This window comes from Aplidium turbinatum, chromosome 4, assembly GCF_918807975.1.
Source record: "Aplidium turbinatum chromosome 4, kaAplTurb1.1, whole genome shotgun sequence".
Taxonomy (NCBI): domain Eukaryota; kingdom Metazoa; phylum Chordata; class Ascidiacea; order Aplousobranchia; family Polyclinidae; genus Aplidium; species Aplidium turbinatum.
The window spans coordinates 31505482-31529189 of record NC_137475.1 but is presented as its reverse complement, the minus strand read 5'-3'; the positions used below and the strand labels follow the sequence as shown (position 1 = coordinate 31529189).

Here is a 23708-nt window from a genome sequence, read left to right as displayed (position 1 = left end):
GAACTCAAGCCAAAGAGAAAAACATCTTTTGGCTTTTCAATATATGCATGATTACACGTGACTTGTGAGATAACTTACACGTCATATGACAGGCCAGGGTGATGCAGGACTGGTGTTGGACTCTGCATCGACAGCTGTTGTTCGAAGGCACTGGATGGAGTGTTGGGAGCGCTGTGGTCGAGAGAAAATGGCGGAGGGCTAAAATTGTTGAATTTCAGTTAAACAACGATAAATGAACGCAAATGATTCACTGAAATGACAATTGGCAAATTAAAAATAAGATTAACAAGAAGATCTTTTTCATTTTACACAAACCTACGATAAAGAACTTAAAAATTGATGATGCCAACGATAGAAAGAACTAGAAAAGTCACCGCTGAAAACTGGTCGACCCTCATGTTACGGGATAATGACCAAGCTTATCTGATGCAAAATGAAGAGAGTAAATCAATGCGTAGAGTTAGCCCCAAAAAAGTCGTTACTAGGCCAAAGTCTGACTGTCTTGGCAGTAGTGTTCCAGCCATACATGAGCAAAGGTTAGAAAGACGTTAGCCGAAAAGTTTCTTTTTCTTACCCAGAGCCAGGAATGTGGAGGCGAATTTCCGCACGAATATATCCGTCGCCTTGAGCTGAAGGTGGAATGAGGTGGTTAGTGATGAAGCGTATCAACGTATGATGGTCAGGTTATAAACTCGCCATTTCTTAGGCTTTATAAACCGTAACAACTACTCAGATAAGAATAAATTTTCTGTTAATACGTTGCCACATCCCAGACAACAAAATCTGTCATTTTTACATTGGTCGAACGCCAGCAAATGTTAAATCAATAAAAAAATGACGGATTTTGTCTGAAATGAAGCTTGTTCTAGTGTTTTTCTATAAAACCTAATCAAAACAAGCACTAAAAACTTCGTTCTAGCGTTTTACAACTAATCAATTCACTTACGAGTTCCGCTGACAGGCTTGCTATAGTATTGTTCAAAGACTTCTGCTTTCGTCTGAGCAGTGTCGTCGATCTTGCACACGTACATGAGCTGGTTCAAGTCCTTGATGCGGTCAGCCAAGGAGCGAATACCGTAATCGCGCAAGGTCTGTGGCTGCAGGTTCCATACTTTGGGAACGCCTAGAAGATGAACACAGTTGGTTAGCGTCTTAGCGAGACATAAAACGCTCAGACTCTGGCGAGACTGCAATAAAAGTAAGTGAAAAGAAGCCTCGACTTGATAGACATTTTCTGAAACTTAAATGTAATGTAAAACGTGTTTTATGACGATTGGCGACACATGCGCTCATTCTCAATATCGCAGAAGAGACTCTAAATGTATTTTTAAGATTTGAGAGTTTCATCATCATCCAAACTCGGTTTTGTTCCCACTGGTGGGGGGTGACTGATTCTTTCCTTGCAGCGATTGTCTTAACTCCAATTCTCCATCCACCGTTCCTGAACACGCTCCCGAACCCATCTCCGCCCAAAACCGTAAAGTAACTCAGCCGCTAACCTACAAGTGACAAGTGCTAGCACAACTAATACTTATTCCAAGTAACCTGCATCCGACTCAGCGACCCAGGCAATAGTCAGGCCTGCTATTTCAGAATCGGAGTAACGAAGAAGGAAAGTAGCCGATGGCTTCGACAACAGTTTGTCTTGGGATTCGGCTTTTCCAATGAAGCCTATGATCGCCCTGGGAGTAGAAACTAACGTCAGAATAGGTTGAAACGACGTTTTTGCATTCAAAACTTGCTTCTCGATCACATGCTTAGAAACATTACGCAATATTGGAGCATCAAAAATTCATCAAATGCATAGATTCTACCAAAAATATCCGAATTGGAAACTATAAAATCAAATCGTAACATATCTTTAACTAAATACCCCATACTTTTATTAGAGTGCATGCGGGAAAAATATGAAATAAAAATTTGCAGTCTGTTTGTCCAACTCCTTACCCGTCGTTCCAATGCTGCTGCAAGTGTTTGCTCTTCGTCAGTTCCATGACTCCATTGAACCACTGCCAGAAAGTGAAGTTGCGATTGAGCAACGGCTCCCTGTTGAACTGCGCCCATGATATTTGCTTGTCTGAGTTGCTAGGCACGATTTGTCCTGAAAAAAGAGACGATGCCGAAAGAGACGTAGTTGGGATTTCATGTTAATTCTACGTACGGGTTTAGATAAAGTAACGTTATGATAAGTGCAACTTTTTTTTATCCAAGATTAAGAAACTGCGTAAACAGAATTAAAAGTTTTGAAGTTGCAAAATTCGATATTTTGCAATACTCCTGCTTTTCTTAGGTTAACCAGCTGGTGCAGCTGTGGTCAAATAGAACAGGCAAAAATTCATACTTTTTACGATGTAATACAAAACAAAATATATGTTTTATTCAAAAGACCAGAAGTGTTCATCGCGACGGCAGTGGGAAATGAGCACGTTCTCTGCATAGAGACCAACCACACTGTAACAAGGATGGCAAGCCAAACAGTGGAAGACGAAAAAGGAGTAGGACTTCCATGCAGGTGTGGATGCACGAACACTAAACTGACGGAGTTTAACGTTGAAATGGCGCAAAGTGAAAACAAGACCAACACTATTTTCAGTTCCCTTTTCTTAAAATCTGCACAGGTCTTGCTGCAGACGGTAACAAAATGTTGTGGTCAAAATATTTGAATAACAGTCTGCGATAATTTCCATACAATCTAACGTCCAATGTTGCAGCCACACATTACGCCGCATCTCTTTTATCCCACGAATATATTGAGACTGCAGTTACGTGTTGGCACTTTTTTATTTCTGAGCCATGGCCTACTGTAACTTGGCATGTTTTGAACATGTCTTTGCAACGATAAGACAAGGCCTCAACACAAAAAAAGTGAAATTTTAAGACTTGTTAATACGAGCGTTTGGTTCTCAAAAAGTAATTACGAAATACTCTGCTTGCAAAATAGCAAGCTGGTGAGATTGTAGATTCTTTTTTCAACACAGCTCCGGATAAGTCACAAATTTATACAGATTATGGTGAGATGCTGAACGTGGTGCTGGCACTGAGACGGAAGCGAAAGACCACAGGGCCAAAAAAGTCAGCTGCCACCCTCGTCCCTCATGTAGCAAGTAAATAAACAATATTCAATAAAATGATATGACCGTACGGCACATTAAAATCAATTGAGGGGACACACAAAAGGCACTTTTTACAAAACATTGTATATATCAAACGAAAACACAAGCCAACACACTTTTTGTGTCAGCATAGTAAATACCATTCTAGGGTATATTTTGGGTGCTGAATTGAAAAATCACATCAGATTTTTTGTATCACATCAGGATTTTATGATATCTGAATGCTGTTTTTGGTAAAAATTGGTAAAATCGACTCCTGATCTATATTGGTAGACTATGGCGTTTCAAGGAATTTGAGCCCTTTTTTGTCAACAAAGTCTGCGATAAAGTCTAAATTCATGACGATAAAGTCTAAAGTCTACACAAGCGATACAAACATAATATTAATGAAAACATTGAGGTATTTCAAGACCTGTTTTTTTTAATTTTTAATTTTATTGAAGTGTGGTAACTTGAACCCAATTCTTCAAAGTTTATCTGCTTACACTAAACGTTCAACGTCCTTTTTTTACAAGAGTACATTGTTATTTTTTTCGTGTTAAGAAGTACAGGTTTGGTGGCTGTGCAAGTGTGCATTGTGCAAATCTCCAATGCATATTTTAAACCTTTTTGTTTTCCCATCTTTTTCTTTTGTTGGTGCTACAGTTATGTGTTTGTAATGTCATTCGTTACATGCTTGCGCTAGCAAAAAAATAAAATTGAAGAAATTAAATATAAAAATACGTTCAATTCTACAAAAAAAAGGAAATTCACATGCACATTTGGGAAACGTTACTCTGGGACAAACTTTCGCTTGCATGATTTTCTTGAATGTTCTAAGTGGATTTAGGATTTCCATTGATGCATTATCTTAGGTTTCCACACAAGCTTTACATGCAGTATGTGGAGCCCATGACTTATCTTTCGTCATTTTTTTTACAAGAGTAGGCTACATTGTTATTTTTTTCGTGTTAAGCAGTAGGTTTGATGGCTGTGCAAATCCCCAATACATATTTTAAACCTTTTGGTTTTGCCATCTTTTCCTTTTGTTGGTGCTACAGTTGTGTGTTTGTAATGTCATTCGTTATTATGTTTGCGCCAGCAAAGAAAAATAAAATTGAAGAAATTGAATAGAATAGACACTTAAAAATAGGTTCAATTCTACAGAAAAAAGAAAATTCACATGCACATTTGGGAAACGTTACTCCGGACAAACTTTCGCTTGCATGATTTTTGTGAATGTTATAAGTGGATTTAAGATTTCCATTGATCTATCGTCTTAGGTTTTCCACACAAGCTTTACATGCAGCATGTGTGGAGCCCATGATTTGTCTTGATCACCCAGGCGAATTTTAAAGTATGCAAGATATGCTTGTTTCACAAAACTTGTTATGGTGTGCCTTTGGTTAGGAATAGTATAACTGCCACATATGTAACAAAAAACATCAGGGTCATTTTCACACTTTCTCCTTGAAGATGCCATCCTGATACTTATTCACACCACAAACAGAATTAACACCTTGCTAATATGAAAAAATCTGAATATATGAAAATTCAAATAAGAATGAGTTATAGTCAAGTTTCACATAGGCTTAAATCTCCACGTTCAGCGGTAGCTATGGCGAACTCTTCACAAAACGACAAATATCAAAAAGTGGAGTGGTACTAAACATTCAGGGGAAAATGAATGTAACCCTGCCTGTAAGGGGTGGTTTATGGTCAGTTCTCAGAAGGTACATAAGTTGAATGGTCTACCATAGACAGATGGTCCACTAGCCAGATGATCTAAGTGACCTTTTTGACCAGTGGACCATCTAGCTAGGGGGGTTTCTGACTAGTGTACCTTCTGAGCATAGGTCGGTCACTCCAATGGTCATGGTGTCATCATACATCTCCAAATGTTACAAAATAAAATTATTTCCATGATTATGACAAATTTTCAAACACTACTGGCTCATAAGGTCTGTATAAAACGGTAACAGTAAAAGAAAATTCGGCCAAAAAGCAAATATTATGAAAAAATATATCATGCAAAAATCTCAAAAACCTGATGTGATGGGTAAAATCTGATGTGATTTTTGAAATCAACAGCCTCAATATACCCCAAATCACATCTTACATTGCAGACACAAAATTTTTTATCTTTTTTGTTGGCCTGTGAAATAGATCTAAAAAAAACGTTAGTGAACTTACTAAACACTTTATAGGCAAGATACTGTTTAGCTTGAGGGGTTAAACCAAGCTGGCTGTGGCATTCCTGCTTCCATTTGTAATCCAACGTCTCTATCAACTTGCACCAAGGTACTTTGTCGGGGACTTGGAAAGGTATACGACCCTGAGCAAGAACGTTCACAGTTTCAATGGTTTGGAGACAATACTAATCCGAACTTTGTAAAAAGCGTTTATGGTTATGACAAAAAATAAAATCGTCAATCAGTCTAAATCTGATCATAGCTAGTACAGTGCGCCACATCACACTTGAGTCGTAGTAACGTGTCTCAACTATAAGCTACAAGTACTTGATTACACAGGTATTAACTTTAGAATTGAAGTTAATAGCCTAAGCAACTTTTTAACTTAAGGAAAAATTCGTTAAATTGCATAAACAGAATTACCCTCGATTCATGAAATCAAGATTATCTGTTGGAAAATTAAATTTCAGGATACGAAACCACATAGCAACAATACATGCAGAATTACAGAAGATATGAGAGTGAAATTATATTATATTGACGTACAATTGAACATTTATATAGAACGTACAATATTTGGGCAAAAAAAGAAAACCATTCAGAAATTATGTTAACGTTGCTGTTTAAGAAAAAGAAAAGGCGAACAAAACGTTAACCCTACTAGAACCATAATACAAACTGATGGCTCTTGTCTCTTATACCGATCTGATGGAGAAACTTTGTTACTTTAGCAAACAGTGCAACACAGCACAAAGTACTGTGGTACCGCATGGTCGCAGTACTGGAAGCCATTTTGTGGGACACAAAGTGGTTGAGAAAACCAACCAACGCTGAGCAACGTACAGCAATAAAATCACGGTTTTGAACGTTATTTGGGAAGAGCTAAGGTCTTTTTACATTTAACTGACGTATAAGAAGATAAACTAAAATGAAAGTGTTAGGAGTGGAGCAAAATGTGTTTCGTTGATGCTGATTGAAGCAGAAACTCTAAAGACAGCAACTAAAGAATTAAACAGGCATCATTTTGTAACTGATTTCTCGCTTGATTTGTCAGCAGCACAAGTTAGTAATTAATTACTTCGTCGCGAGCAAAGTGCTATCCCAATTATTGGTTTGTTGTAAACATCTGATTAACTAAACGAAGCAAAAAGGTAGCAAAAACATTAAAATTTACCAGGCATGCCAGCTGCAATTACCAGCACTGCAAAACCTGTCGATACCTTCTGTGAAAACGCGTTATCCCATAAAACCGTTCCCCTAGCGTTACATTCCTGGCTGACATTGACTATCACCACCACGGGCAGGGAATAAACAAAAGGCTGGAACAAAAATAACAAAGTGAAAGTCATTTTACCTGCTCTGCAAACGCGTTATCCCACAATATGCTTGCGGCTGCGTTCGCCTCCTGATTACCGTGCACTATTACGACAACAGGTAAGGACAGAGTCTATTTAGAAAAACGTAGGTTAGTATAGACCATGGTACAGACAATAAGGTTACACATGACTAAAAGTTGAGTGAAGTGCATTTCCTGAAACCGATTTCAATTGCACCGTAGAGAAGAGACCATTTCCAGTTGAAAAAATGTCAGTACGTATTGTATTGTAATTAGCTTTACTTTACTATGATCAACTACATTAGTTTACGGCGGTAACATAAAATGAATGGAAAAACACAAAACGCTGTAACAAATACAATGAACTAAACTAAAACAACAACTACAGTGGTTTACATTCCATTGAGGAGGAGAATGACTTAATAAGTTAGCAAACTTAAGTTAAATAAAATAGAAAAACAAAAAATTTTTATCCGCAAAAATATTGCTACTGGGATATTGAGCGGAAAACTTCTATGGCGGTAACATACCCGAACTTGGAAAACTAGTTCATTTCCGCCAACGCTGAAGCGAGATTGGAAGAGGATGGTGAATTTTTCTTCCGTTACTGATTCTGCTCCTCTCTTGTCGGATCTCTTGATCCTCCTCAAGGACTAAAAATCGTTGAAAAAAAAAACCCAAAAAACAATTAGACCATGACCTACTAAAGTAGGCCGTGATTTAAGTAGTAGTCCGTGATTAGACAATAGAATAAATCTTTGAGTCGTTTCTGGCTTAACCTTTGAGCTGCCAACATAAACAGTGCAATTGAAATAATTATTATACTTCTGAACGGCCATTTAAGTTAATTTATCATGACGTGTTCCCTCGTGCAAGTTATTTATTCAAGGAATGCAAAGTTGTTTTCTTACCATGTTCCTAAAATTAACGCTGAGGATGCCGGATTGTGGATGGTACTCCATCAGACTCTCCGGGTTCAGTATGTCTCCGCTCATCTCTGTGATGCTGCAATCAACAAGCATTAGTTTTTTTGCACCATGCTGATGTGGAATTGAACAACAGTCGATTTAAATGTCTCGTCGGTTGTTGGGTGAAAAGTTGTGCGAGGTTGACAATTTAAAACGCAGGGCAAGGACAAGTTTATGAAAATGGCGATTAATTTTAGACATTTTGTAGAAGGGTTTTGAAAGACTTTAGCTAAGTGCAGAGTCAGCAAAAAAAAACATACAAACTTTGAAGGCGTGGATTTTTTTTTTCGGATATCATGCAATTACAACATCGAACCAATTTTCTAAATTTATATCTACTTATCAACTAGTGGTACTGGGAAAGAAATCGATACATAATGATGATGTAAACCAGTAGTATTAGAAAGAAACAAACTTATAGCTAGCAGTCGATCAATATATTGCTATGTGTTCCCGAACCTTCGACTGGAGTCATTATTCAGTAAAGCCTTCGCTTGCGTTTCGCTTATGATGCTTGCTTTCACAGTAGGAGGATTCATGTGAACGTTCAACTTCCCGCCAACAAGCAGCCGTATGGTGGCGCCAAACCTCGTTTGTGTTTTCAAAACTTGCGGGGGCTGTTTTTCGATGATGAAAGTACTGATAACATAAAAGGAAGTAAATTGATGCGCCAATGCTTGCGGCTAGGGTAAGATTATTGCATATTCTAAATTGTATCACTTCATTCACATACAAAGCATCACCAATCAAAACTTCATCATCAATAAACTCTCAAATATAAATCACAAAAACAAAGGTTGTATTGTCTATATAATTGTACAGTATCGCAAACAGCAGCTGTTCTTACCACAGTTCATCAGAAAAAAGGCTGACAGCAAGTAATATGATGGATTTTGTCTTGGTTACTAAAAATGCTAAAATTTGCCCATGACTAAACGCACGCATTTAACGACAAAAATACACTCACTTTGTGACTAAAGTTGACAGCAGGGAGGTAATGGTAGCGTTGAGATCAGGCAAGATATCGTGGCCAGAGTTGTCGATCGGGAGTTGCTGGCGCTGAAGTTCAACTCTCTTTATTTGCTGGCGATTCTGCCAGATAATCTCGGCCAGTTGCTCGCACCTGAGACCAACGATTGTCACTTCGCTAACGCGATAATTGAATGCTGCAATCTACCGTCGATTAGCCAGCCAAAATATCAGTCACTTTTTACGTTGATTTCATATAACTGACCCAACGTTTATAGATGCTGCATGAAAAAAAAAGGACTTACTGACTGGCTGAGCAGTGAGCACCTTCACTGGGTGCGGTCGAGCCATACAAGCTCAAATCATAAAGAAAATGAAACTTAAAAAGCTTAGCTGATGGGGTATGTTAAGCCTGCATGCATGTCTTGTATTTTAACAAGCAACCTTATAAAGTGGCAGTCAAGGCTCTTGTGGGTATGAAGGATGCGTGAATTAGTCTGCTTGAAAAATACAAAACTGATGATGAGGACAGCCCAATGGCCAATACACTAATGTCGATTGTTGCCACAGTCGACTGCCGAACATTCACAAAGATGGGTATTGCTTCTAACCTTCTTATAGGTCCACGATTTACGGGCTGGTGAAACCGGTCATACTTTTAAAATTTAAATCGTTGGGTGAACTTTACAAATGTTTTGCTGGGTTGACGGAAAACTATGCGCTGCCAATAGTCACAAGCAGAAAAAATAACACTGACAGCAAACAGTCTAATATTAAAAACGCTAACAAAAGATGTTTTACATGCAATCGTCGTCGTCGTGTGAGCCTCTGGGGCCGAGGGTCTATCCTTTTACCACCCCAGTTTCACGATGTTACCTACTTACATGCAATGATAGTAATATTATGTACACTAATTGGCTGGATGAAGCCAGAACAGAAAAATCGAAGAAAAAAAGTACGACGTTGTCGTGACAGGGAATTTCATTGTTAGTTTTTCTTACTTTAAACAACAAATTCATCAATATTTATTTATAATTTTGTATTTCCGTATTTCCACTATCATGAGCGAAAAACAGAGCTGTTTTTGTATGTTGTCAAACTTAGTTTCGGAAGGATTAAGCAAAGAAATTCAAGCCACGAAAAACCACTTCCTCGGGTTAGAACTAATGTTTGAAATCACAAACAACATTCTGTATTTTATTAATCCTAAACCTTCATAATAAGTGAAACCAAACAGTCACCAGCTCACCATTGCTGCAGCTGATCAAGGTTGTTTTCATGTTGTACGCCATTGTAGGCCAAAGCTTGCGAACGTTTCCACTTCAAGAGCTCTTCGTCTAATATCTGGCTTTGAAGTTGACTTAAAATGGAAAACGTCTCTTCGTGTTTTTGGGAGAGAGCCTGAACATTAGTGGAAATCGATTTATCGTCATGGGTCGCAGCATAAAATTGCAGTAAACATGAGAAACATCAGAGTAGCAAGTAGGCATAACTGGAGGCCTTTTTTACACTTTGGTCAAGTTAAGAATTGTGGCGTGATCGACAATGGAAACATTTACATGGAAGAGCAGGCAGTGCCATGCAGTGGCCGATGTACAGAGGGGAACTTAGTCAAGTGCTCTCTCTAAAATTGAGAAAAGTGATTTTTTGTTATAAAGCAAGTCAAAACTATTAAAGTCTTCTAAAGACTACACCCTCCTCCCCAAAGTAAAGCATGGCCACCAATCTTTTTTTTAGGTCGGCTAACAGCTGTATCCACAAAGCTCAATAACAAAGTATGGGACCACATTTTTACCGGCTGTACCCTTGCATCAACTACACCGAAAAGCATCGAATCCAAGTTTATAACTATACCACTCTAGCAATCAAAGCATATAAAATTATAAATGTTCATTAAAATTCATATTACATATATTATATATGTACAATTTTTTTGCAAAAGAGCCACATAAACCAGGTCTGTAAGCCGTATGTTGGACTTTTGGACCAAAAGTTCTCTAATAATACTAAAAATAAACAAAGTAATTTTGTGGAATTGCAGCAAAACGCCGGCTTTAAAATTTATAACTTTCGCAAAGACTTAAAGATCTGATCCATCGTGTTGCAAGCACAGAAACACGCACTTTCATAACGACTGGTTACAAACTACCGACTGTTATTTGACAGTTTTGACACTTTGCTGCAACTTCACGGCTCAATTTGGCATTGTGATCTCAAATGTCGTGCGGGATATTACGAGTATGTCAAATCACGAATGGCTTGCTCAGTGACGTTTCGCTTTGTAAATTCATCATGACGTTTTCCTGGGGAAATTTCATGACGTTGAAAAATCTCTCGTTTCACTTGTGCATATGAATTGCTTCCAACGTTTAGCGGTATGTCTGACGACACGATCAATCAGTGGAAATGATGGATCGATTATCATAAATCTGCATTACACAGTGACTACCTGGCGATGCGGCCTAATTTGACACAATTTACTAGACTTGTGCCAACTGTTTGCTGACAGCCTGACTGAATGTTTAAACAGCAAGTTCCAGCCAGAGAGAGTTCCAGCCAGCCATTCTTAAAAACTTTCAGTCAGACAGTCAACAACAATCATGTAAATGAGACAATTAAAGTCAAATTTTCCGTTCCGATTTACGAAATTAAAGTATTTTCGAAAAAAAGCATTGGTATATCCACGCTCAACGCTGGGAAACCTACCACTCTCAACTGTTGTAATTTTTGAGCTTCGGCTCGTAAAAGTTTGTCAACTTTTTGTTGGTCTCTGGTGAGTTGAGGTTCCAGTTGTATCCGTCTGGCATCGCTCGTACTCATCTGTTGGACTTGTTGAAGATTAGCTAAAAAAAAGTAGCGGATTGAAAAGATGAAACATAAATTTATTTATGGAATTAAATATCGATTCTTACTTAATAAATAACACTAAAAGGTTAGATTGTTGTGCAAATGCCAGCATTTGATGAATGCAAAATAGCTGTACCCTCTTTAAATGTAAATTGTAAAGAGTTGACAACACACACGCAAGCTGGTTGCTATGTGAACAAATTGGAACGTTTAATTTCTCATTAGCGATGATTTTCCATATCATCTGGCAATTATTGCTTTTTTACATCATTGCAACATCACTGGACATAGAAATGATGCGAAGAGGAAACTTTTGCAAGTTGGGTACATTTTGATGTTTTGGAACCAGAGTGTTTCTCCCTCACGATGGCCAGCACACGTACAATAGCAAGGATTCTGCGCCGGCTTTGTACTGTCATATTTGGGTGAGTAAAATTCTGCTGAAATTGTTTTCAATGCCCTCACTTTCCATAGAAAAAGTTTGAACTTTTTAGAAAAAAGAAAAGTGAAAGCAAATTAGCAAGCACAAGAAAAACTTAACTTGTTGGCGGAAGGAAGTGGCTATTTTCCTCACAATTTTCACACACGGACGTAACCGTCTTCCTGTGACGTAATTTAGATGAGAGAGAACACTTTATTTCGTCAGAGCAACGTTAGAACATAGCGAATTCGTGTAAAAACGGTTAATCTTACTTTGAATCTTGATGCTTTCTTGGTAGTTGATCACAAAGTATTCTTGATTGGATTGGAGCTTGCGAAGGTCTGCCTCGCTGTTCCGAGTCATGATCGCGAGCCTTTCCAGTTCTCGGTTTATGCGAAGTATCTTTTCAGATTGTTGGTTGTTTTGCACGTGGACTCCTTCATCCATGATCTGAGTGAAGAATTTGTTTTTCAAGAGCTAAATGGAGTGAACAGTACACACGGAAAGCAAGGAAGAGTGTGAGATTTGGAATATGTAGCCGTCGGGAAGACAGGAAATCTAATTTCTGTGTTCATGGTCAAGCATGCAATTTAATGTCTTTTAACGCAATTAATGCAATTAAATATCAAGACGCAGCGGTGTGCTCTCATTGGGCATCGAACCGACAACCTTTCGATCGTCAATCTTTTCCTTTTACAGAGCATTTGAACTCTACAAGCTCCTCTTGTTAAAAATTATCACTTCAAGTCGCAAAGAAAAAAAATGAAGAACTGCTTTCCAAAATATTAACAAACAAGTAACATCGGCAAAGAAATGCTTGACAAAACTATATCTCACCGCATTGGCATGCTGTACAAGTCTGGTCTCAATCGATAAGATTCTTTTCACAGTGCGCACCAACTCCAATGGCTGCGGTCCATACAAGGTCTAAATTGAAAAATAAAAAGTAGTAAAAATACAGATGCAGAAAAATAAATAATGGTAAAATAAGCACCGACTGTGAGACGCCATTGTGCGTTTTGTAAAAAAAGAGAAAGAATTATAAAGATTAGTCGGGCTGTCATAGTTTGGGTCTAAGTAGGCTGTACAGTATAGCGTTTCCACTAGCAGTTTACGACGCTGTGATACATTGCTTTTTTGACCGTTGAATGGGGAGCTCTGCATCTGTTGTTAGTTGAACCACTGTCACCAGGTCTTGTAGTTTTTATTGCGCAGAGCTATGCATGAATGCGCTAAGTGGTCGGGTAGACGGAGAAGTAGCCGCTACAGTATAACTCAAAATATATTGCAGCTGGGAATACCAACATTACAATAAAATTTTCTCCCAAGGAAAAAATACAAACTTCTATGAGGTTGAATTAGAACCTGCAAGTCCTCTTTTTCGTTCCAACTACATTTTTAGTTGGATTACCGCTGATGTATATAAACTGTTATCAGACTTAAAAGTATGCACACTCTGATTGATACTGAAATACTAATCCAATTCCAAACACAAAATCAATCCTTTTTTGCATTGAACCAACGTTTGCAGAAGATAAAATAACATAAAGATGGACTAATTTGCAAATTGATATGCACATCTTTTACTTGTTGAAGTTGAAAAATCTTACCTTGAAATGTGAAGCAATCTCGCTAAAATGCAGCCTTTGCAAAAAGTCCTTGCCTTCTGTCAGCTGGTCACACTGCTTCTGGATTTCGCTCAAGAATAAGTCAAGAATGTATTGAGCGTGGGGTTCGTCGTTTGGGATGTTGTCGGGGTCTAACTGATCCCTAAGAAAATGTTACCCAAGGCTAAATGAAGAGTGTGTAACTATTTTACAAACATAGGCCGCATTATTAATTCTAGTAGCCCATGACCATACTAGTAGAGATGACCGGCTATGTCACATTTTGAAGCCTTAAAATACCGGGCCGACTGTTTCGTAGCAGTTCGGCAGACAAAACACATTACTTTTGCCTTAAGAGTATGTAGACATGAATCGCAGGTTTGTAGACGTTGACTCAATGTAAAGAAAGTTTGTAAATTGAGAGCTGAAATATTGCGCAGCTGGACATTTTGCTTGATGGGAGTGAACCATGAAGTAAACTCATACGCAGTTAGTCACAGCATAGGCAAGTCTAGCAGCTAGAGTGAAAAGGAAAGCAATATAGTCGCACAATATGTGCAGTTAGTTTTCATGTGATATTCTCAAGCAACATAGCACAGAAAAGTAGGCTAATGCACGGTACCGAAATTATGCAGCTGATTACTGAGCAAATCAAGCTTCTGATATGCAATGGCTACAGGCCTAGTTGTATCTTCACTTCATCATACTTTTTAATTGCTACTGTAGCCTACTTTAACTTTGTAGTCAGTTGACGAAAGGAAAGCAGGTTAACTTCATGTTTGCAAAACTAAACCAGATAAACCAATCGTTTTCTGTCAGCAAAATATTGTAACTCTTTGATCAATGTATGAATCGTAATGCAAGTCTTGGCATGTAAGATGGCCTACTATACAATAAAACATGACCGCGCAGGCCTCGAAATTCACGGCGGACATGTCCGCCGTCACAGCATGTGATGTCCGCGGGAAGTACCCTCTAGATCGGTCATATTTGTCCGCCGAGAAATAAGGCAGAAACTAGCGATACAAATCGTCATTCATAGCACGAGCACCTGTTGCAAGAATATAATTTGCACTAGGAATGCAAAATTATCGCATTCCCAGCGCGCATCTAGAAAAAGTTAATACTGTATCCCTTAGCTTCCATTCAAGCAGAAAAACTTTCGATTTTTACGTTGCTTCTACGATTGATGACATTGAATCAGCGTAACAAAGGTGAATTCTTCGCTAAGAATCGATGGGAGTACCGGTACTTCTACACTAATCACGCCCAAATTAGTTCAAGTCTTATGTCACAATGTCTGGCTTTGATCTTCGAGTAATATTGATAAGGCAAGGTTGGTTACAAAGTTAGATAATACGAGTAGGCTACTACAGCAAGATGCAGCAAAACTTAAGTTTTGGTATTACAGTAAGAAAAAAAAAGCCCAGGGAAAATTTTAAAAGTGAGAATGAGGGCGATGAACTTACTACTAGGAAATTTAGTGGTGATAGACGCATATAGGCTATTAAAGGAACAACGAATGTAAGGATTAGCTCTGTCAAAGATCACAACACATCGTTACCTCCTATGGCTGCAGCTTCAGCATATCTGGCCGACAATACTCCAAGCCATCAATTTCCGATCATCAAGGCCCTCGACAATATGAGTGACAACGAAAATAATCAAAATTAAGAGGTTGCTTGAAATCGCATATCTTATCGCTAAACAAGAGCACGCATTTACGCTTTTCCCTCAATTAGGCAGTCTGGAGAGAAGACACGGAGTAGATCTCGGTATTACGTATCTTAACGACAAGCAATGATCGCGTGGAGATTGGCGCACGTCTTTGAAGATCGATATTACTGAAGCTCTCATGCGCATATGCCTGGACGGCCCTGACTGCGCTGATTATAACCCCGAGCCTGCCGTGAACTCGTGGAATACTGATACTATGTTGGAGAGGCGACTGCATCACAGAAAGAGCAAAAAATAATTGCGCTTTTTCTAATGTTTTGTTTATTCTTTTTGTCACTTTCGCTCACATGACACGCAAATATAAACTTTAAGAAAAAAGCCTAGTGAAGCTTTGCACAGCAGAAAATAGCGTTAGTGTAGAAGTTTTCCAACTTGTGCCCAGAGCATTGTGACGCAAGAAGCCATACGATCTCGGAGGTGGAAGTTAATCAGTTATGCGGCGTATCATTTTTTTAATATTTATTTGCATCAGACATAAAGTCCATAGAATTCAAAATTTTGACAAACATCATATTATCATCATCATCATATTTAGCAGCTACACGGCGCTTTGACTCTTCAAGCGCACTTCGTTGGTTTGATGACAGCCTTTCAGAGTGACTTCGCTAAAATTTTAAAAAGCCTAAACCGTAACTATGGTTCTCAAATGGAGAAGACTTATCAAGATAAAGTGATTAAACATGACGATCGACGTTAAAACTGGTGTGTCCGCCGTGAGACTTAATTTGTCCGCCGAGATAGCTGCTCAGACCGGACACGTTTGTCCGCCGTCAACAAAAACGAATTTCGAGGCCTGACCGCGAATCGGTCATGATCTGTAGTTCACATGTTCAAGTAGATGACGGACTTGTTGTTTCATTGCATTTTATAGGAATTAAGTGACAAAATGCCTATTAAATGCGTTGCGTTTGATTGCAAATCAGGCTACCTTACTCTGCTGCCAATATTTCTAAGTTTGCTTTTCCTTTGGATATAGTGTAGTGTTGTTGCCGCAATGGATAAAATTTGTGAACCGATCTAACTGGGAGCCTACAAAAAAGTATGTTTTGTGTATGAAACATTTTGAAGAGAAGTTTATAAGTTATGGTAAAAGAAATAACCTCAAGTGGCATCTAAATCCAGTTCCGACAGTTCACCCAATTGAAGCATCAACTCCAGCAGCACCTCCACGAAAAGCACCCAAAATTCGTATAAAACACCCTGATGAACTGGTAGACTTTTCGCAGAAAAACAAAATATCTGATTTTCAGTGACATAACTGAGGCACGCTGCCCAGATGGTTTCCAGTACTGTCGGGAATAAAACTTTTTGATTTTTTACAACATTATTTCTGACAAGTTGTCTGGCTTTCCCAAGGTTGCTGAAACTGCTAAAGTAGATCGAAATTTGCATGTGCAAAAAGATTTGTTGAAAAGGGATATTCAATTTTTGAAAGAGGATCTAGCTGCAAGTGATCCATGCATTTCAAGCTTTGAAAAGTTTCAGGAAGATGTGGATGAAATTGCCATTGAAATGTTTGACGCAACATTATCTTCTAATAGTGCAGAAGTTGGCTTTACAATAGCCGGTTATATGGCAAAAAAACTTGTTAAACGCTCCCAATGTGCAATGTGCAAAAGTTTACTTACAGCTGATTCTGCAGCTAAAGCTTCTTTGTACTTTCAGCTTTTGTCAAGGGGGGCTTCAATGTGCCTTCTCAGCCACTTGCTGATTTTGTTTGTAGTGCTTTTGCTGTTGTAGATGTTGTTGAAGAAAAGGTACGCAAATGTGGATTGCCTTGTCGAAAGGCTATTCAGTAGCCTATGTTTTAAAAAAATATATTTTCTCCGGTGTAAAGTTTACATGTGACACACATGTGGTCTGGGGCAACCACTTTGCATCGAAAATTGTTGTTAATATTGATTATAATAATTACCAAAAGATTATAAATGAGTCAAAAAAAGAGGGTGACATTGTAGCATTTAAGCGAAGGCAAAAGTAGTTTAAGATTCTATTGTAATTATGGGATGTCATTTTTCCGTCACCATGATCACTATCGTCTTTCTAGTTCCCCCCCCACTTCTTGAATAACACATATATCATTATTTTCGTATGTCCTTACACTATTTTTGTTGTTAAAAAAATAGTCTGTGCTGTTTGTTATTGTTTATTTTGAGGTGTTTGTTCACTTTCAAATTATTAATTTGGACCATTCATTATGTAGTTTGGTAATGCAATATGTCTAAATGTAAGGTCAGGCACCTGTTAAATGCATTAAAAACGCCTAACAAGTCTAAAAAATATCTGCTTTGTTGTACCCCATGTCAGTAAGAGCAGTTTCTTTGTTAGTCAAAATTTCAAGTATTTTTCTATCGGCCCGTTGTAAAAAGGCCTTTATATGTGACATAGCTGGCCATATTCTACTAGGTGGCCATGAGTAGCCTAATCAAGAAAGCCATCAAAATTAACGAACGAGCCACAGCAAATCAGTCTTTTTACATTGAAATTACGTAAAGGAGTGTAAAAAGAGCCAATTTTGCTACCTGGGAGTAGACGAGTGTAGGAAACAGACGAGCATTTTGTATCACTGAGCGTTTACAAGACAGCAGCAAAAGCAAGAACAGTGAGCTGAACGCTACAACTTCTGATACAAAAAGCTGCTCTCGCAACGCTACTTCACCCACATTTACAGATTACACATACCTCACTTTCCCATGCAAAAGATAGACTAACAGGCTACAAAAGTTCAAAAATTGTAGCTTAATGAACTGTTTATATAAAGGGGATAAGGGGGGGAGGGGTGTAGAAGGGTTAAATCTTGAGCTGAGGGAATGCAAAAACAGATTATTCTACTTAGTTTGGGCGATGTGAATATATACGACATATGTATTACCGACATTGGAAGCTTGTGATTGGCAAACAAGCGATGCAGACACATTTTGATGCCGCTGCGAATACCAGCCGCAAATTAGTATTCTATGGATTAATTCAACGTCTACATACGTTAAACGAATGTAACAATTCTGTTTTTTCCGGCTGGGTCATCTAACTAACTAAACCAGTTATTCCGCTGAGCCTAACTAGTAACTACATTCAATAATGATTTTAAAGAGATACTTTTTACTTAACCCTTGGTTACTCCATCCATTGGCAAGGCCGCTAAAGTAACAGTCTTAACAAGTAATGGACTAATGGTTGATCACTTTCATAGTCGATTCTTTCTAAAACTTTTTGCTGACATGCTGAGTTTCTCAGCCACTCCGCCTGTAGACTTGTCTTCATCAGTTTAAGTTGTCATTTTTACATTGTTTCAACGTTGCAAGGCGTTATAAAAATTCAAAAATAATAACTTTTTTTAGCTGGGATCGCGTTTTGAACTGTTGATGCGTTCACCTTTACCTCATCTTCATGTGTAAACTCACAAAACAACGTTCCGCCAGAAAATCAGCTCCGTGTGCACTTGCCAAGCCATAGCTTAGCACACGCTGAGTTGACATTGAATGCTGAAAATTTTCCATTGTGCTTAGGGAGTTGTGACCTGATGCAAGAAGCTTATATGCAAATCAACGGAGGTCTGCTGGTAGTATTGGAATGTAGAGAGCGTGGGTAAGTAACATGCAGACGTGGCGATACAAAATCTTGTGTAGCAATTTGACTTTCATCACAATGTTGCTGTACTTTAGTTACCAGTGAGAAAATGGTGGCACAGAAAAACGCAAAGTCAGAGTCAAACAAAAAAATAAACAATTTGAAAACAGCGTTAATCTACTGGACTGGCAGCACGTCTAAAACGGTTAATTTCAGTAGCTTACATTAAACATTCCTTCATAAAATGTATTTTTATTTGTTACGTCATGTCAAGCGTCTCTAAGCATACCATTTTGGGCTTACAAATAAACAAGTAATCACACTAACGCGGAAACGATATATATTAAATAGATGGGCTTGAGCTGCTGTTTGCACTATGCACCCATAGATCTCGTGCAATAAATTTCTTCATGCCAAAAATGACTGAAAATTTAGGAAGCTTCGATTGTAGATAAAATAGCAATGCAAAACAATCGTTTGTCAGTTACCCACACAACTAAGCTGTAACGCAACAAAAAGTCTCGACAAATGCAATAGTAATCTGGCAATGGAGTTCAAAGCGAATGTAACAATAAAAATAACAAGCCTGATGAAAGACCGGGAATGCCTTGACACAAAATGGTGATAACAAAAACAGAATGTGCAAAATGGTTGCTTGCAAGTACTGTACCAAAATCAAAGTGTTTGCTTGTTCTTTGTGTAAAGAAATTTGCATCAAACGAATGTAAACATTAACGTTCAAAACGCTCGGTTGTGTTTGGTTTAGAAAAAGCGATCGCGTGCCGCTACAGACCACTGTGGTATACACGTATCCATGAAGAAAACGTATGACTGCTTTATCGATTTTATCAAGACTATTTGGTGTCTTAGCAACGTGAAACATGCCAGTTTCACTTGAGAAATTTGCTGCTCATTTTTATGTTTTTCGTCCCACATTCATAACGGTGCAGCATGTCCAACGAAAAGAATTCATCCCATAAACGCTGGTAAACAGCAGTGCTGCCCCAGTCGATCGATTGAAGGACTAAGAAATGACCATAAAGTTATCAAACCAAAGAAGACTCATACCATGGTGACAAACCGCTTGTCACTGTGTCAGGGTTTAAATAAACAAAAAATAAGGCTTTGTCAACATTCTATGCTTAGCTCCTCACAAGTATCAACCAAACATTTGCATATGTTCAATGTTTCGTCAATATAGGTAAATCCACCGCATTAAACATAAAACATATACAATAAAAACCTTACCACGACTGTCTTTCGATTATGTCAGCAAAGTAGTGACGGAACTCTATGGGAAAATTTCGTCCATATAGGTTCTGGATTTGCCTCAGCGAGTCTCCCTCAAGTTCACGAACCTTTGCCCACAGCGACATTCTCTGAGGCGACCCGTTCGACGACGAGGCGTGAAGTTGGTCTGAAAGAACCAATCAAATTTGTCATCAGTGATCACAACGTTTCAACATCATTCATCGATGCATTCAACTCCCCGCAAGTGCAAGGTGCTATGGAAATCAGACACTGTAGTGTCAAAGAAATGATAAATGTTAGTTTTAATAAAGAGTATAAAGGTGTTACGGTGTAAAATACAACAGGAAAATGAAGTTGATATCCTTCACGTCATCCTGTATCTCTTATACAGCAGAAGATGAAGAACTCGTCGGTAATGAAATGAAGAACTAATGAACGAATGATGGAAATAGTAAAGATGGACATAAACTAAGATCTCCGATTTTGTTTGCTGATTATTAGAAAAAGGCTTAGACAAATAGTACTAAACTTCATTTCACGTTATCATTTTTCCGCAAATGACATACTTTTGCGTTATCTCAATCAAAAAATAAATAAACGATGAAAACTGAAACCGGGCGCATACAAACCTACGGCAGGGTCTTGATATTCTTGTTTAACGTTTACGCTGTCGTAGTACTGGCCGACTTGGCCCATGGGCATTTGATATTGCAACATTATGATTGGTTGCAATCAATCACTGGCAGACGACACAAAAGGTTGCGCTGGTACAAGTGTCAACTTTCGAAGGTTGTAATAGGAAATCAGTTCTTTGAAAGGCCTTTCAGTTAATACACGTCCGTTAAAATACCCTTTTTAAAGTCTGTCCAAAACAGCAAATAAGTCACTGGTTGAAAAGTAATGACTTCTGAACGGTATTGCGTTGCGGCTAACATAATCCGAAACATCACGAGTTTTCTAATTTACCTGACTCAACTGCACAGTGCACATAAGCACAGTCAAAGACAAACCGGCTAATTTTAATTTTCAAAGAAATATTTCAAAACTTGACATCAGCATGACTTTAGTTTGACTATTATGTGGCACAACAAGAATTGGGGTGCTTATAAACAATACATTAGTGCTCCCTCAGAAAACTGCCTTGCAGCACTTTACTTGCATAACTTACTTTCTGATGCTCTGCCAGTAGCGTACAAAAAATAACGAAAAACGTAGACCGTTGGTGCATTCAAAATGTTTGCCAAGCTAAATATGCCCAACACGCTGCATTGAAAGGAGAATCCAACATGCTCGGAAAGTTAGTCAAAAGAATATTGCAACAAACATGTCAACTTGTTTACTGATTAGTTAATCTTTTTGGGTCTATCTAGCAGACAAAAGAGAGATCTACAGTACTGCTTGTAATGTATAACTGTCTTAGAAACACTATCACAATTAGGAAACACAAGCGCACCATCCTCGCAATGTATTATGAACATTGAACAAGTCATTATTAGCAAAAAAGAAGTGAAAATGACAAACAATTTTTTAATTTAGGGAAGTACTTTTTCTTACAAAAATAATACACTTTAAGACAAGTGATATTTACTATGGTCTTCTACAATGCTGAACCTAAAACAAACACAATCGCAAGATCCTCCCAATGTAGGCTATCATGAACATTGAACAAGTCATTAGCAAAAAAGAAGTGAAAATGACATACAGATTTTTTGAAACACTCAGTTATTTATAAACTTCCAGATAACTAGTTTTTTTTACAAAAATAATGCACTTTAAGACAAGTGATATCTACTATGGTCTTCTACAATGCTGAACCTAAAAGAAACTCGAAAATTGGTAGTGTTTTGAAACACTTTTACTGCCATTGTACACAGTAGCACTACTTTAGTAAGTTTGAACTATGACTGTACTTCTGTGATGCTTCTGACAACACTAAACGTGCCTAAAGAAGGCACATGATCATACAAAATAAACTCAAACAAGAAATAATCAGCCAAAGAAGAGTATAAGATCACGCTTGGTACAAAGCCAATAAAGTAGTCAAGCTTGTTACATGCAAAGAAAACTTCAGAAGGTTTTGATCATAATATACGCTCTTGCTACACAACTAAGTGACGGCTTTCGGAAGGTTTTACGTCGTATTATGTTTAAAATTGTTTGAATAAAAGTAGTAGATCCAAAACGCAGAAACCAAACTGTTGGTCTACATAGCATTTCGAAAACTGTAATATTTTCACTGCCTTTGTTGATTAAGCTCAAGGTCAAGCTTAGATACCGGTAGCCCAAGTTATATTTCATAAAATCGGGTGCATTAAAAAATCTACTACCATCGACTGTTGGTTTACCGTAATAGATGAAACGACACCGCTGCACGGGCGCTGCTACATGCCTCGCTCGGAGTGTTGCACTGCAATCTTATCGGTTTGTGTTAGTCCTGTGACTTATTCGACCACCCTAGCCATCGAAGAAGTAAAGTTTAGGGTTGGATGCACCAGCAGTGGATGTTTTAAGCGGCCCATTTAGTTAGTTGAAAAATTATTCTGGCTCTCACTCAACTCCTGCTGTCACAAACCTAGTTTCTATACGAAAAATATCCTTCCTGGATTAGGGGTTTTCTATGAAATTGGATCTGGCTGTAGTGTGGATGGTTCTCAGCTAGCATGTTACAAACGAGTGGTAGGTTAATGCAGAGTGTTGAAGCCAACTAGTGTGGTGTGAATTCATTGGCACACTCTCATAAGCAACAAAAAGTAAATAACTTCTAAAACAAACTTTGTACCCTAAGTTATGTAAAGTATGCTGTTATTAGCAAACATTCAACCAATACACAGACGTTGTGGTTTACAAAGTAAGTTGAGTCTTTGAAAAGTTGAAAACATGTATGTACTTTTACGTTTCTCACCAGTTTACTTTTAAAAGCGAAAGAAAAACCAACTCTTGGAATTCGCTAGCAAGGGAGTTCGGAAAAAATTAAGGTTTTCATAAAGTTTGTGAACAGATTTTCATACGAGCTGTCTTGAAAACAGGGTCCAATAAGCAAATATTCTTTTAACTAGAGATGTACCGATACCAATATTTTGGCCGATACCGATCCCGATACCGATATCACTTTTTTAGGCCGATACCGATACTGATACCGATATTTTGGCCGATACTTTGGTGTTACAAAAAGAAGCAATTTTGGTATTTGCAAGGAACCATATCAAATGCTAAGTTTTACCTTATTTGCATAAAACTATTGAAAAAAGCTTTCAATTGGCATAATCTATTAAAGATTCAAGAATCCAATCTCAACCGCATTGTTGTGTCACAATAGTAGGTTTTAGTAATGAAAGGCCACCATAATTGAGGACTGGGGTATAAGGGAAGAAACATTACATCATAATTGAGGTTTCTGAAAAATTAATAAAGTGTTTGCGCAAACTCTCCAAATAGGCTATCATAATTGATAATAAGATGTAAAATGTAAACCAAGTGATTTGTGTAGTCGTACAAAAACTATTCGACAAGTAATGTGCAACCAAATGGCGCTTGTCGTTCGGTTGAAAAGCTTTTACCAGGCCAAGACTACCCAGGTAGCAAAAATGTATACTTTTGCATCGTTTTTACGTCGCTAAACGTTTAAAAAACCCGTGTAACTTGGTTGTTTTTAGTAAGCTGGTTCTATCAGTTTCTGATTAAATTTCCACCTTTTGTTGTAATAAACTCACCAAGCTTAAAC

The 23708-nt window shown here is 38.1% G+C and overlaps 1 protein-coding gene across 3 annotated transcripts in view; it reads right to left on the bottom strand.

Annotated features, from left to right (window-relative positions):
* Positions 1 to 23708, bottom strand: part of LOC145768785 (signal transducer and activator of transcription 5B-like) — a 37489-nt gene that overhangs the window by 2224 nt on the left and 11557 nt on the right. For 2 of the 3 annotated variants that reach the window (XM_082580378.1, XM_082580376.1), the window contains exons 2-18: positions 19985 to 20153; positions 13436 to 13595; positions 12663 to 12752; positions 12098 to 12275; positions 11264 to 11400; positions 9807 to 9958; positions 8556 to 8711; positions 8048 to 8227; positions 7532 to 7625; positions 7151 to 7273; positions 6505 to 6603; positions 5286 to 5427; positions 1948 to 2101; positions 1546 to 1682; positions 947 to 1123; positions 575 to 629; positions 79 to 198 (exon numbers count right to left, since the gene is read on the bottom strand). In XM_082580378.1, the coding sequence (XP_082436504.1) occupies positions 79 to 198; positions 575 to 629; positions 947 to 1123; positions 1546 to 1682; positions 1948 to 2101; positions 5286 to 5427; positions 6505 to 6603; positions 7151 to 7273; positions 7532 to 7625; positions 8048 to 8227; positions 8556 to 8711; positions 9807 to 9958; positions 11264 to 11400; positions 12098 to 12275; positions 12663 to 12752; positions 13436 to 13595; positions 19985 to 20112 (2282 nt within the window). In that variant the 5' untranslated portion in view covers positions 20113 to 20153. Of the gene's footprint in view, positions 1 to 78; positions 199 to 574; positions 630 to 946; positions 1124 to 1545; positions 1683 to 1947; positions 2102 to 5285; positions 5428 to 6504; positions 6604 to 6638; positions 6732 to 7150; positions 7274 to 7531; positions 7626 to 8047; positions 8228 to 8555; positions 8712 to 9806; positions 9959 to 11263; positions 11401 to 12097; positions 12276 to 12662; positions 12753 to 13435; positions 13596 to 19984; positions 20154 to 23708 lie in introns of all 3 variants that reach the window. The other variant, XM_082580377.1, reaches the window with a different exon arrangement.